This window comes from Lampris incognitus, chromosome 15 (assembly GCF_029633865.1).
Source record: "Lampris incognitus isolate fLamInc1 chromosome 15, fLamInc1.hap2, whole genome shotgun sequence".
NCBI lineage: Eukaryota > Metazoa > Chordata > Actinopteri > Lampriformes > Lampridae > Lampris > Lampris incognitus.
This window is the reverse complement of record NC_079225.1, coordinates 16,508,250-16,524,433: the sequence shown is the minus strand read 5'-3', so window position 1 is coordinate 16,524,433 and position 16,184 is coordinate 16,508,250. Positions and strand designations below refer to the sequence as shown.

General features: G+C 43.5%; 1 protein-coding gene across 1 annotated transcript; it reads right to left on the bottom strand.

Moving 5' to 3' along the window:
* Window positions 1-273: 273 nt before the first annotated feature.
* LOC130124911 (reticulon-4-interacting protein 1 homolog, mitochondrial-like) lies at window positions 274-15,214 on the bottom strand. Its single transcript, XM_056294258.1, has 9 exons — window positions 14,611-15,214; window positions 14,351-14,502; window positions 13,596-13,664; window positions 11,370-11,494; window positions 11,146-11,194; window positions 9,125-9,261; window positions 8,477-8,660; window positions 4,625-4,720; window positions 274-487 (listed from the first exon to the last, which is right to left on the bottom strand). Exons 1-9 carry the CDS (start codon window positions 14,906-14,908, stop codon window positions 281-283), a joined length of 1,317 nt encoding a protein of 438 aa, XP_056150233.1. The 5' UTR covers window positions 14,909-15,214; the 3' UTR covers window positions 274-280.
* Window positions 15,215-16,184: the final 970 nt, after the last annotated feature.

The following is a 16,184-nucleotide window of genomic DNA, read 5'->3' as shown; positions in this document are numbered from 1 at the left end:
AGTTTCTGCAAGACCAGTCAGGGCGAAGAAACCCCAAAGATCCAAACCCTTTGTGACAGGACCACATCTAAAGGGATAAAAGATTAAGGAGGAACAGCTGCATTTAACCCGCCCCCGTTATAAGCTTAAATCTCACTTATAATCCAATGCACACCAGAAGGGGTCCCTGACTTATTAGAACAACCTTCTAACATGAGGAAAAAGAAAAATCGCCTTGTTGATGTTCCAAAAGTCCCTGAGACTTCGCCTGCCTTGCCCTTCTACCTTCTGTCCTCTGTCTTCAGCTTGGCTTGGGTGCTTCCCTGACTTGCTCTGGCTCCGTTGCCTCCATGTAAGTGTCACTCACAGGGTCCCCAGTCGGTGTAAAACCGTTTTCCTCATCGGCGACTAAGACCACCGTCTTTCCCCTGGCATGGCCTTGCTCCATCTTCTGAAAGGCCTGAGGCACCTGGGTGAATGGGAACTGGGCCTCCACCACTGGCAGGATCTATGATGGACCGGGAGAAACATTCACAGATGTCAACCTAAACCATGACACTGAATGAGCTGCTATCACAAAAAGCAATCAGACCTGAGTCAAATGGTTTTTGGAGTTTGTGTTACCCTAATTGGAGAACATTACCAATTATCTTTTTTTTGGAACTAATTATTTATTGGTGGTGGCACAGTGGTTAGCACGGTCGCCTCACAGCAAGAAGGTCCTGGGTTCGAACCCCGGGGTTGTCCAACCTTGGGGGTCATCCCAGGTCGTCCGCTGTGTGGAGTTTGCATTTTCTCCCCGTGTCTGCATGGGTTTCCTCCAAGTGCTCCGGTTCCCTCCCACAGTCCAAAGACATGTAGGTCAGGTGAATCAGCCCTACTAAATCTTCCCTAGCTGTGAATGTGTGTATGTGTCGGCCGTGTGATGGACTGGCAGCCTTTCCAGGGTAGCATCCAGCATCCCACAACCCGAATTGGGATAAGCGGCTTGGATAATGGATGGATTAATGTCCACAAATGACCAAAAAAAAGAGGGGGAAAAAAAAAAACCGTTCTCATATCATAACTGACATAGCAGGCCCGGCCATCTCGAAAATGTCTTCCTCTGGAGCCTCAAGTTATGTGACATTTCTTAAATACTATGCAGTCACCACAAGAGCTCTACCCATGACTGAAATGTTGGGACAGTGGGCTGTAACCAGCTTACAGCGGTTCCTTTAATGGCTGCCACTATGAGGATCTGGAGAAGATATGACTGACTTCTGCTTTCAATTCCCTCGGGAACAAATCCCAGTAAAGCAACCGATGGTTCTTAGGGGATTTGTATTTTGAAAATAGAATTGAGAGCTATATAAATCTAATCCTAGTATCGCTTTAATATATTACATGACCAAAAAGTGTGGACAAAATTGTAATCCTGTCTCCCCACAGTTCCTCTGGCAGTTGCTGGAAGATGATGAGCCAATCCTCCCTATTCCGTGTGGTCTTCTAAAATACCTCCCTGTAAACTTCCATTTAAATTCTCTCCAGCTATTAGAGAAAGTTACTGGGTGTGATTCAAAACAACTTTTCTCCCAAGTCTCCACAGAGATTTCTTGCTGTATTTCTGCTTCACACTTTCTTTTAATGTACGAGTCAGTTGATTCCATTGATTTGAGAGTATGATAAAAATTGGAAATCACCTTCCCATCAGCATTACCAAGCTGGGCGCCAATAAAGTAATGTTCTATTGCTGATGGAGATTTTATTTTATTAATTTCCTCATGTCTGTAATGAAAATGTCTAATTTGTAGATACCTGTAGAAGTCAAGTGCCGGTAGGACGAACTCCTCTTTAATCTGGGCAAATGACTTAATGTTATTTGAGTCTATTAGCTGGTGTATATGGGTAAGACCATATCTAGCCCAATTTTTGAAGCCTGAATCTAGTTGTATTCATTCATCATCAGCCATTTCTCCAGGGTTGGATCACAGTGGCAACAAGCTAAGTAGGGCACTCCAAATGTCTCTCTCCCCAGCAACGCCCTCCAGATCCTCCAGGGGGATCCCAAGGTGTTCCCAGGCCAGATTGGACATGTAGTCCCTCCAGTGAGTTCTGGGTCTACAGTTGGACATGCCTGGAAACCCTCCAAAGGAATCAGATGCCCGAACCACCTCAACTGTCTCCTTTTGACGTGAAGGAGCAGTGGCTCTACTCCGAGCTCCCTCCGGATGTCCGAGTTTCTCACCCTATCTCTAAGGCTGAGCCCAGACACCCTATGGAGGAAACTCATTTCGGTCAATTGTATCTGCGATCTCATCCTTTCGGTCACTACTCAAAGCTCATGACCATAGGTGAGGGTTGGAACGAAGACTGACTGGTAAATTGAGAGCTTTGCCTTCCAGCTCAGCTCCCTCTTCACCACAACGGTCCGGCACAACGTCTGCATTACTGCTGATGCTGCAGCAATCCGCCTGTCAATCTCTCGCTCCATCCTACCCTCACTCATGAACAAGACCCTGACATACTTGAACTCCTTCACTTGAGGCAACGACTCATCCCCAACCCGGAGGGAGCAATCCACCATTTTCTGGTAGAGAACCATGGCCTCAGACTTGGAGGTGCTGACTCTCATCCAATCTAGTTGTAGTGAATCCATCCCCAACCCGGAGGGAGCAATCCACCATTTTCTGGTAGAGAACCATGGCCTCAGACTTGGAGGTGCTGACTCTCATCCAATCTAGTTGTAGTGAATCTAGTTGTTCCTAGTTGAATCCAGTGAGTGTAGTTGAATCTAGTTGTAGTGGTACAAAATTAGGTGTGGATTTGATTGTTGTTAAGGTCGATGAGGACATGAGTAATTTGTATGTTTTCTGTATTTCTCTCCAGATGTGAGCAGTATTTTTGTCCTAATATTTACCTTGCATGATCCCAAGGGTATATCTGAGAATGGTAGTTGTTCGATTGCATGTTTGCATTTGATCTCTCAATATACAACCATCTAGTTGTAATATCATTGGTAATCCAAGCCACCATAGGCTTTAATTGTGCTGCCCAAAAATATAATTTTAGGTTTGGTAGAGTGAGTCTCCCTCATCTGCAACAGTTATAGAGTCCATCCATCCATTATCCAAACCGCTTATCCTGCTCAGGGTTGCGGGGATGCTGGAGCCTATCCCAGCAGTCATTGGGCGGTAGGCGGGGAGACATCCTGGACAGACCATCAGACTATGCTAACACACACACACACACACACACACACACACACACACACACACACACACACACACACCTAGGTACAATTTAGTAAGGCTGATTCACCTGACCTACATGTCTTTGGACTGTGGGAGGAAATTGGAGCACCAGGGGGAAACTAACGCAGACATGGCGAGAACATGCAAACTCCACACAGAGTCTTGAGTCATATTCTGACCTTCTTCCTTGTCAAATGAAGTAAAATATCAAGCGATCTAACATACAAAATATTGATTTGCTATCGGAATAGGGAGTGTTTGAAATGAGTAATCTTGGGAGGACAATCACAGGAATGGACTCTATTTGACCTTAACAGGGACAAGGGCAGAGACGACCATCAGGTTAGATCACCCTTGTCATAATTTGTATTGTATAATCTGTCTAGCGATAGGGGTATAAAAATGCCAAGGTATTCAATACTTTCAGACGGCCATCTAAATTTACTGTCAGCTTTTGTTTGACTTGGGATGAAACCGTTAATATCAATGATCGTTTTGACCATCAGAAGTCAAATTGGGAGGTCAATTTACTTTTCTGTGAGAATGACAAGAACATCTCATTTGCTGTGATGTAATGGGGTATAGAGAGCCGCTACATCCTAAACAGGGTGTACAACAGACAGAGTTTAAAACCCTAAGAATCATTTGCATCAAGTGTGGCAGGTTATCGGAAGCGCTATCTTTCGCTCGGCCTCTCCGACGTGTGGAGAAAATGTAAGCATGTGTATTTCCTTGTTTTAAACGTGGTCCTGGCAGAGCATTATTCCCAACGCTGAATAAATAATGGCATTTAGCGCAATTAAAAAAAAAGTAAGGGGGTGAGGGAGGGGTTTAGAATGTGATGAGGATGGACAATCCTCCGCTAACCCCACAGTGGCCGAGCCAGCCTTATCATTCTGGTCAGCATCTCTTGTCATTAACAATGAATGGGGAGCGCAGTGGTGCCACACTGGAAACAGGTCACACATCTAACTGAGAAGAGCAAATAAGGCGTGTTTGTGTGTTTGTGTATGTGTGCATGCGCGCCCGTCGGCGGCTTCCCGCCACATGCCGCTTTCCATAAGCCCCAGAACAAAAGAGCAGAGGTCCGATGCGCTTAGCGAATGGCTGCTCAGCACTGTTTCAAAACCCATTCATCGTCCCTCAGCGCCTGACTCATCGCTCATCGGCCAACCAGCTAGTAGGGTGGGAATGTGATGCTCACTACTTAACAAAAACACGCGTCCCGTGTGCTGAACACAGGGGCGCGCGTGGAATCCCTGGCATGCCGCTATTCAATTCTCTCACCTACAAAGTGAGCCTTATGAATATGAAAAGAAGACGTGCTGCATTTCCTCCTTCCCCCATCTCCACCCATATGACTGGTGATGAGTGACAGATGTGGATTCATATCCAATGCAATCGCGGAATACCTTTCCCGCATCCACCAGCTTGCTGATCTCATCCAGTGCAGGCCCATCCGGAGCATAAAACCCCCAGCGGTAGAACACTCCCTTAGACGTTATATTCTGGTGAACAAATCAGACATAATAAGGATGAGTTAGGGAGGAAAATGTTAAATAACGAACAACTGTGCACTGCCCATATTTTCCCCAGTAAATAAATCACTACAAAAAGAAAATAGGATGGGTTAAGAAGGGTCAGTATAACCTACTGGGAAAAACAAAAAATTGACATCAATAGGAAACACTATTACAACCCAATTTATATTCATGGTTATTGACTGGTCATGAACAGGTGGAGAGCTTGTTATACAGTGCTTTACTGAAGCCCTAGCTTGGCCCCCACAAGCTGAAGTCAAGCCAAGTCAATTTTATTTGTATAGTCCAATATTACAAATTTGCCTCAGGGGGCTTTACAGCAACACAACATCCTGTCATTAGACCCTCACATCAGATAAGGAACAAGCACTCGGAATAAGGAATAAGCACTATATTGCTGAAAATTCAATACGAGTCTCACAGTAAGTGTTGTGATATGCACACTGCAAAGGTATTGCACAGCATCACACAGAAATAAACCGGTCATACGAGATGAGATACGTATGACACATTAGAGGATAGGAGACTACATAAGAAGAATTCGACATTTTATGACGTTACAGCGGCAACTGAGATTGAGAGATATTTTTGTGATCACTGTGCAAAATTAATCCTGCACATCTTACTAATAGAACTGTTACTAATTAGACGTTGAATATTTGATCTGTAGTTGCTGAGATATGCTGCCGACAGTGACACAAGTCAGTCAGTCAGTGGAACAGTTAAACATGGTGGATGAACAGACAGTGAGCATTTGTGAATTAAATCACCAAGGCGAGTTCACCTTCCAGTTTTTCCAAATTATTCATCATTCGTCAACTAGTGCCCAAGACATAAGTCAAGTCAATTTTATTTGTATAGCCCAGTATCACAAATTACAAAATTGTCTCAGTGGGCTTTACAGCAACACAACATCCTGTCCTTAGACCCTCAGATTGGATAAGAAACAACTCCCTAAAAAAAAAAAACCTTTAATGGGGAGAAAAAAATAGGAAGAAACCTGAAGGAGAGCAATAGAGGAGGAGCTCTCTCCCAAGACGGACAACATGCAATGGAGGTTGTGTTTACACAATTTACAGAGGACAACACTGAAAGAGGATAACAGAATTATAAAATTTATGAAGAATACGATGAGGAGGATGTCAAGCAGTGTCCAGACACCACCAGAACAGCCCAGGACCCAGGACACAAGACAAAGGGGAACCCTGTTCTGCAGCTTTTCAACTTCATGTAACTAGCAGAACCAATGAACACGACACGGCAAGGACGACGTGCATAAATTCACTCCTCTTTCAACTAAATATTATGTCATGTGCCACCACTTTGCCACAGCACTCAGACTTGGTTTGGAAATAGAGAGGCCCTATGGCAGGAGGTCCTGATTGGTCAATACAGTGATCAAGTTAACCACCAGAGGGCTCTGTAAGGCTGTGCTCTCCCTGGTGCAAAGACCCACTGTTCGGCCCTGAGGGTGTGACTCATGTGGCTGAGCCACACCAAACTGGCAATCCAGCTGCTCCCACGAACAATGGGCCTGGAGGAGAGAAACACACAAACACTGGTATTCGCCCCCCCCCCCCCCCTGGAGTCTATCCTCGGCTGCAATCTGCCCAAATTCCAAATACTGCTGGTTCAGCAACAAACGCATGCGTACAAACACACACACAAAACATCCAGAACAACACACACACACACACACACACACACACACACACACACACACACACACACACACACACACACACACACACACACACACACACACAGACATGCCCTGCAGCTGCCAGTCTTTCTGTAAAACCATGCCTGCACAGCACTGGATAACTTGACTCAATCCTGAAAACAGCTCCACCCTGTTCTCAACTATTCCCCCACTCAGCTCAGCCTAAACCCACCACCCCTATTACACATGCACTCCACAAACAGGGCAACTGGCAAGAGAAGACAGAGACACACATACAATCATAGAGCAATTTTGGCTAACTTTCCACTGCGATAGGACCATATCTTCTGCACATGCTCAGGTTTATTACAACCTGCAGGGCATATTTACACTGATCAAGCATAAAGCTTCTATGAAGTCAGAATTCATTAGGAAGATGTGTCGAGTTATTACTTGCATCCACTATCTTTCACAATGTGAACTTCAGTTCATCTGAAGACATCAGCGCAAAGTCATCTGTCAACTCTGACAGGTGGACACCCACGTTACTATCAAGTCATTTTAATGTGAACTGAGGCCAAAACAAAAAGGATTCTGTCGGCGGTTTGGTGCACCTGCGGTCCCCACCTATGTTTAAAACTCATGACAAACACCTCTGTCAAAACATTTTCTTTTATATTCGAGTGTGATGACTTCTTTTTCACTTCGGATGTTTGATTCATTTCCATGATGGCCGACGAACACCAAATTAATGCAGCACAAGTGCAAGTCCAAAAACATGCTACCATGGTAGAAAACACATCGTGTACTTTGACTCAATGGGAGGAAAGGATGGTGGAGCTTGCAGGATATTGTGAGTTTTCTGCCAGAATATAGTGGCTTTGGATAGCTATTCAAAACTTATTTTTTAATATACTTTATTAATTATTAATTGCATCTATTAGGCCCTGTGATGGCCTGGCGGCCTGTCCGGGGTGTCTCCCTGCCTGCCGCCCAATGACTGCTCGGATAGGCTCCAGCATCCCCGCGAACCTGATAGCAGGATAAGCCGTTTGGATAACGGATGGGTGGATGGATTTTCACTTTGGTATGTATATTTTCCACATACTTTTCACATGATACAAACAAACACAAAAGGGTAAAGCAACGATTAAAAGTAGAGCGACTGCAAATCCCCGAACACAAACAACATTAAGAAAACACGCTGGAAAAAACCTGCAAGAGAAAAGTTTCCATATGACCCCAACAGAGAAGAACCAGATGCTACTGAACCCTGCAGCTCATTAAATGACTCTAATATGGTATTAGTTTCCTAGTGAGTCTTTTAAATTTGAATTTAACTGTGTAGGTATAAATGGTAGCCAGTCAAACTAATCCAGAGCAGCTAGCGCGGCGCCACTTTTACTCTACCATTTAAGAGTCTAAACGCGTGAGTCTAACAACTCATTAAGAGCCGTACTGTAATGGTGTGCTCACTGTACAGCTTTCAACTGTTATCGTCAATGGCATGGACTGATTTTTTTTTAAATACAAGACAGCTCGTTATATTTTATAGATTTGTTAGACAGTGAATGAGGAAGATGTCTCAGATAATTTTAATTTACTGGCTGAGGACAGAGCAGGTTCTGCTTAACAACCACCTCGCGGGGAGATTTTTGTTCCCTGGCCTATCCTCAAGAGACACCCAAGTCTTTATACAAAAAAAACAAAAAACTACAACAAATGGCATGGACATCTGCAATTACATCACAACCAATTATTCTGGATGACTTCTGTATTAGGATTTCGCTGAAGATTTTGTGTTTTGCAAACAGGGTTACCTGTCTAGCGATAAGGGCACGAAGAATTCAATGCATGAGTGATTTTTTTTTTTTTTTTTACAATTAATTTTTGGATTTGCATTTGTTGATTTGGGATTCATTTGCATGCATCAGCAGTTGGGCATTTCGGCTTACATGGGGCATTTTCGTGCTTGCATTTACAACTTTGTTTTTGCATCATTTAATTCCCTGCATTTCACACGTGCTTAATACTTTTGCTGTTTTTTTCTATTACTGTACCTGTATGAGCTTGTTGTGCAGGGTAAACCCTGAGCGTAGGGCTCCATCCAGCAGACCCATGGAGTCGGTGTTGAGGAGCAAAGGCGTTACCAGGGTGACGTACTTGGCCCCGGACCAGGGCTTCAGCAGGCCCAGTGCCCACTGCTCCGTGTCCCCTCCCACACTGTCGAGAATCACGTCAAACCTGGTGGCAGCACACAGACTGGAAACCTTAAAGACAGGAAAACTTCCCTGAAGACGGACGGCTTTCGAGGCTGACACCCCACGTCACCAGAGCCCTAATTTAAACAGTGTGAAAGGCAAACGCTCATTGTTAGGCTTATTTTGGTGTCTGTCGGTACTTGAGCCGAGGCTTTGGGATCAGCAAGCATCCATGCAGGCCATTTGAGCGCTGGTCTCCATGGAAACTGGGGAGTGAATCGGCAAACAGGTGGGCCAAGGTTTAAACAGAATTCGAAGAGAATATATCTGTATCATTAGCGCGTCCACAGGGCTGTCTGTTAATGCCACAGGTACTGACTGGATCACACAAGGCTTATACCTCAGACAAAAACAACGAACTTTCTGCTCCGTTTGGTTCATCCCTGAAAACGCCTGAACACTAAAAAGTATAGTCACACATTTTGCTTTTACTATGGAACCACTTACTTCTCCAGTTGTTCTAGTTGTTCAGCAACATCCCCTGCTGTGTAGTCCACAACCTCATCAGCCCCCAGGCCTCTAACCAGCCCCTCTGCATTTTGAGAGCAGGTAACGGTTACGTGGGCACCCCAGGCCTTCAGTAACTGGCATGGCACACAAAGCACAAGGACATACACAGACACGGTGAGTGGTCTTTACTACACGAAAACAGATTTCGGCATCCGGGTGACGTGGAAATCTATTCCGTTGCCTACCAACACGGGGATCGCCAGTTCGAATCCCCCGTGTTACCTCCGGCTTGGTCAGGCATCCCTACAGACACAATTGGCCGTGTCTGTGGGTGGGAAGCCGGATGTGGGTGTGTGTCGTGGTCGCTGCACTAGCGCCTCCTCTGGTCGGTCGGGGTGCCTGTTTGGGGGAGAGGGGGAACTGGGGGGGAATAGCGTGATCCTCCCACACGCTACGCCCCCTGGCGAAACTCCTCACTGTCAGGTGAAAAGAAGCGGCTGGCGACTCCACATGTATCAGAGGAGGCATGTGGTAGTCTGCAGCCCTCCTTGGGTCAGCAGAGGGGGTGGAGCAGCGACCGGGACAGCTCGGAAGAGTGGGGCAATTGGCCAATTACAATTGGGAGAAAAATACAATAAAAAAAAAACAGATTTCAATAGGGTCAAATGTAAAAGCTGAAGCATGAATGGAGGTGACGCAATTTTGGCCAGGATATTTTGGGAAAGCTGGGAAAGGGTGAGGACTGGCAAATGGTAGCAGATGTGGGTAACCAGTCATAACTGCTTTAAGGCTAGTCTGGTTGCTACACCACAGCATATTGTGTATTTTGTTGACAGCTCACAATGGGAGGATGGAAGGATGACATAGAGGACACTGTTATATGGGCCAATAGACCACAAATTGTGCAGTTATCATCAGCATGAATCAAAAGCCTACAGCCAAGTCTGCATAAGTAACAAGCAAAAAGGAAATTTGTGCATGGAGTTTAAAGCCAAGGATGGGTAAGTACCGACAATTTTAAGGTAACAATACTGAGTGGGAGGTACCAACCAGATTGATAAGAGTCTGTGCTAATGGTGCTTCTTATTGGCGCCACAAGTCGCATAAACATACATAAGTGATTTTCCACAGCAGGCGATACAATCAGCCAAGAGGTCAGGTATTGTACCACAAAGAGCTAATTTGTTAATTTTTCTACAGAAGAATTGTTAAAAGTCTGTGTCAACAAATAACTGCAATACCTCAAAAATGTTAGTTACTGTTACATGTTCCAGTACATAATTCAATACACTGCTGCATATCATGTTGATGTCTGGTTGCCTGCTAAGCAGGCAGTTTCAAGTTTACAGCTTTTTGTGGGTAATCCCCGCAGTTTAATGAAAAACATATAGGATGTCATTTTGTTGGGGGTTTTTTGCTGCGAAACAAGTGCAGGTACCCATCACTGTGGAGAAGAACATGTCTGAATTTCAGAACTAAATATTGAGCACTCTGAAGGTTGTATCATGCGGGTCAATGTTTAAGGTTGGTGCATTTACAGGACGCAGTTCTGATAGGGCAGGGAAGCGGGGCAGGCTAAGCTAACTGCTAGCCCATGCAGACCAGCAGTTCCGACAGTCATCCTGGCGTTCGCTCTCTTGGACAATTAAATTTTTTTTGTTTTTGTGTGTGTATATATATATATATATATATATATTGTATATATGTGTTTTTGTAGTTTTTTTGTAGTTTGGATATATGTGTTCTTGTAGTTTAGATATGTTTTTGTCTTTGTGTTGAACTGCTGTGAGATGGGGGAAATGATATTTCGTTTCATTTCCCGTGCGTGGGTGCATGGAATGAAATGACAAATAAATGTTCCCGATTCCTGATCCCTGATTTAGTTGGTCTGAATTGGGCATTTGTGTCAATGCTGTGTGTTGAGTCCTGCACAAATGACCTTTACGTCATATCCTGTTTATCAGCGAAGGCTGGCATGTAATTCAACTGTGCTTACTGGTAATGAGGAGTGACCTCACCTGAATGGAGAATGTTCCGACACCTCCTGATCCACCAGTAATCAAGACTCTGACAGGAAAAAAAAACACACACACACACACAAAAAAAAGAAAAAAAAGAGAAAGCTTAGGGTCATTTAACTTAATTTTCAATTACTATAACAAGTGTTGGCATTAATGAGAAGGAGCTGTGGGTTTGGATACTCGGGTATTACCATGCTGTCACGGCTGGCGTTGACACTTACCTTTTCTCAGAACAGTTGTCTCTGCAAAGACCACCTGCATTGACGAGGGCAGACCAGGTTGTGGCAGCTACATAAGGGATGGACGCCGCCTCCGTATGACTCACCAGTTTTGGTTTGTGAGAGACCTGGATACATACAGGCATGCACACACGGATATTATCAACAGTTGGGCAAATATCAAACAGTAAAACATAAGGGGCGCGTAAAACCTTCTAGATTTCTCCCTAGTTATTGAAATGATTAAAAACTCCAGTCTAATACTCAGAGCTGCTGTGAGGAGAGCTGGCCTGGAGCTGCCAAGTAAACGAAGCACAGTGCGAGCCAGAAACACAGAGGAGTTTGTCTGCCTGCCTAATTGCTGCCTCAGAGGCTCACGCAACCACACAAACTTAATCCTAATTGATTCACACACTGCAGGATTACATAACGGGTGGCACTTCTTCCAAACTATTTGTCTTCCCTCACATTTGAACGATTCGTGACAGAGGAGCTCTTTACGAATCATGCACTTGTTGCTGTTCCTTTGAACTCACACTTTAACATAATAATAATGATAATAATAAATCAGACTTCTATAGCCCTTTTCTAAATACTCAGACACTTTACATTAGAGTCAACACAAGGTTAACAGATGTTATGCTTAAAGCTGAAAAGCCGTGATTTCCCTGATCTGTCCTTCCCTGTGGCAGACAGAACTACAAACAAGACTAGGCTAAAACCTAGTATATTGCTGGACCACGAATATATTTATTAAACCGCTGTTTTTTGCACGACTATGTTTAATAAGCGGCTGTTTTGACATCATTTCCTTAAACAGCTAATGACATAATAGAGAACTGTTCATGCTGATTCATTTTGAAAGTGCAACAGCCAAAGGGGGAACTCCAACTCGGCCATCCGACCAGTGTTAAAACTCCATTACTCACTCAGTCACTCACTCATGGACAACCACATTAGTAGGGCTGGCTCCGCTGTTGCTGTTCAGCCAACAAGGTGGAGCAGCCACTGTCGTTGGTGTACCGTCAGCCAAGCAACAAATAGTTCACACACTTGTAAAAATGGCATCCTCAAACCAAAGCCAAAACAGGCAACCTGCATTACAAACTTCTAGGGGGGGCACCAATGTTTTCACAGCCCATACGGATTCTGAGTATGGCTCTTTAGTACCAATCCGATCCATTGCTTTTGCTGAACAGTGCAGATTTATGACTTTTAGTTTGGGGTCAGTGGGCAAAATAATTGAGATCCCCCCCATACTTAAAGAATTAAGAAAATACAGGCTTCAATGTGACAAAAATGTAATTAATCAAGCCACTCTGCTTTTGTTTATGACATGTTACTCATCGCTTTTGGTATCGAATTTACTCTCGGGTAAAATCTTTGATACAAATACTCTATTTTAGCCTGGTTTTGGCCCAATATCAGTATCATTATCAGTGCATCCCTACAAACTACATCAAACTATACGGGAACACCATTTTACTAAAATATTGATTGCAGAATTGGTAGATTATCTGTCCCAACAGAATTATCGCCACATCATCATCATCATATTTAAATCCTTTTTTTCTACTTGAGTAGCAATGTATCTGCTGCCGCACCAGCGTTCGTCCTACCTGGTCAAAAATTTCATCAGTTGTTTAAGGAGAGTGTCTCCAACCATGGTTAAGATGCCAGTTAGTATTATGCATAGAATAACTATTTATTGAAAGAGCAAAATCCCAAATTTCAGCTTTAGCAACAAGTATGGGAAGTGTCCTATAGTTTATTGATCTACATGCCAAGTTAAATAAATGGTCAGTATAATCATCATCATCATAACAGTGAACACATGGGAAACAATCAAAATGTTTACTTCAGATCCTTAGGCAGGATCCCTCCAGCTATTCTAATATCTAGGTTTAAGGATTAAGGTGAACAAGCTTTTGTCAGCCAGGCCCCTGGGCTTTCGACAACTTCCTTGTTGTGATGAATAATAACCTGTTGATTTTCTTGTATTAAATTGCATTAGTCTCATAATTTTTATGCCACTTACTTGATGCTGTCTCATACTTGTTTCATACATTATACTTGTTTATTTTTCAATGTGTCAGCTGCTTTTGTGCTTTCTTAAAGCAGTTTGTAAAGCATAATTCACACTATTTTTTATTTTATTATAATCCATTCATGTGATTCTGATGCTGACAGAAATTAAACTTAAATCTTGTGACTCTATTAATGGCCTACCTCATACTCTGTAAGAGCCACAAATTCTGCCAGGCTGCCTTGCTTCCAAGGGGGAACAGCAGCCCACACCTGAAAAAGAAGATTTTAATTTTTACATAATTAACACTAAACAAATAGGCTGTCCATTCTACAGGCTCTTAGTGGGCTGTTTTAGTCAAATGTTTGTTTTACATTTTAATACAAGTTAATTCCTGAAATAGCATCAGGACATCTTTGGATTCAGAACAATATTCACAATTATGCGTTGGTCTTCATAGAAATTTAAGGTCATCTGATAAGAGCTATTGAGTGTTACCTGACCTAGAATTTCTATAGGTGAGTGCATGCCTTCTTCATAACTGACCTAGATGTTCAATAATATATTGATGCATGCTCAATAATCCAGGTAAGGAAACCCTTAAAGTTGAACCGGTTCATCTGGACACAACATTTAGTGGGAGAACCCCCACTAAATATTGCGACCCCCACTAAATGTTGCGTCCAGATGAACTGATTCAACTTTCCAGGACTTCAATAATGTAATGCATAGATTGGAAAATTATACATCATATAATATCTGGCAGAAAACTAGATATGGTTAGAATCATTAAACAAAATATTAATGTCATTCTGATGATGTATAAATGTCTGAGAAATATTCAGCAGCTGGGTAAATTTCTGTTACTTTGTTCAGGTAGGACCAATCAAGTACACCTGCCCTGCTTTTGAAAGAGTCATACGTCCTGTTCTGTGCAAGTGATGGACACGGTGATTACCTCATCCCCGGGATAAAAATGGGTCACTGCAGAGCCACAGTCCACCACTACACCAGACACATCCCGACCCAGGATCAGAGGAAACTCACTGTCACTCTGCATCACAGACAGAGGATCCCGTCTCAACTTCAGCAGTTTAGCCCCATACCCTCCTGAAATCAGAGACATGGGGATTACTGAGAACTGATCCGGACCACAACGTCACATGTCAGTCATTCAATCATCAGCCAAAAGGACGCATAGGAAATGTGACCACTTACCCCTCATAGATATGTCAAGAGGGTTGAGACTAGTAGCATGGACCTTTATCACCACGTCACTGGGGGAATTGACAATGGGAATACTGACTTCGTCTGTGAACCTTAAAACCCCATTGGTGCCGTATTGGTCAATGACCCAAGCTGGCATGCAGTTCTGCGGTCTTGAGGGTGAGCTGCAGAAAGTTCTTCTGCAACACACCGTGCATGCTGCATCGGCTAACGTTTTGGTCGAGCCTTTTGCTTTCGCTAAGAAAAAATAGGCTGCCGACGTCGAAGCTATTGCCCTGAAGGAACCCATCCGTAAAAAAACACGTCAGCTCTGTCCGCAAGGTGACTCTTTAATAGCAAATAACATGCGGAGGCAGACTGGACACCAGTTGGCTATGCTAAGCTATGGAAGCTAACGTTAGCGTCTCAAGGTTGACATTGCATATTGTACACGGCTAGCTATATTTAGGATGCACGCACAACATGGCACAATGCACTTTCAGTAATTAAGCGTAACCTCTTCAGTACAGCTAGGCAGCAAACGGGTGTCATCAAGCAAATTACGACTGAGGTAGGAACCATTGTTTTTACAGATAACCCACTCTGCCACTGCCAGCTAGGCGACTACACAACAAGCTAACGTTGCGTGACGCGTTAACCTTTGAACCCACACCAACAGCCAATGAAATCTTCTGGCTGGTCTCCCTGCCTACAATGACGCGGAAGCAAAGGATAAGGGCCTGCAAATGTTTAATTCAATGTTTATTGTTAGTATTATGTTCGGTTAAAACTGCTATACTTTACTGACGAGGAGCTGTAAAATAAAAAGGGGGGGGACGTTGACAAACCAACACCTGGGAAGTAAAAAGGCAAAACTTGCTGTACTGCCTAAGGCTCATTTTGTGGAGGAGCTCTCCTTTATGCGATATTAAAAGGCTGTTATAATAGTTTGTTTTAATGAAGAAGAAGAAATAACTCACTGTGCTTGAGATACACTCAGCAGTACAGCAACTGCTCAGTACGCCATCATTTGTAGATAAATTGGCATAAAACATGCCAATGGGGGAAGCAATTAAAGGAGAGAGCATTGGCAAAGGTCCAATGAACACATTATTCCATATAGTGCACATTGAGGATATATGCGGTTGTTTCCCTTTTTTAAGGGATCCTCCCCTGATTGTTGTTTGATAGAGAAGTATCAGGGTTTATCTCATACTTTGACAGGGAAATTAGGGAACCAACTAAACACAGAGAGAGAGAGAGAGAGAGAGAGAGAGAGAGAGAGAGAGAAGAGAGAGAGAGAGAGAGAGAGAGAGAGAGAGAGAGAGAGAGAGAGAGAGAGAGAGAGTATGTGTGTGGCTTTTAATCATGGATCATTCAAAGATATTTTGAGAGCTGCAAGTTTTAAAACAGAAAGTTACAGATATTTCATCACCAGGAAGCCACGGTCCTGTTTACCATGGAGGTTTGACCTTCGAATAATAAGTGGCTCTAGCACATATTGTTGTTAAAATCAGAACCAGGTAAATTCATTAAATAAACAAAACACTTATTTCATACAAACGACCTCATCTGCAAAAGACTTA

Bases quoted from the DNA above. Each gene is read 5' to 3' on its own strand.
- LOC130124911 (XM_056294258.1), bottom strand. From the start codon at position 14,908: ATGGGTTCCTTCAGGGCAATAGCTTCGACGTCGGCAGCCTATTTTTTC. The intron at 13,665-14,350 runs GTAATCACCGTG...CTTCTTTTTCAG, and splicing joins ATTTTTATCCCGGGGATGAG to GTGTGGGCTGCTGTTCCCCC. The intron at 11,495-13,595 runs GTAGGCCATTAA...GTATGTATCCAG, and splicing joins TGGCTCTTACAGAGTATGAG to GTCTCTCACAAACCAAAACT.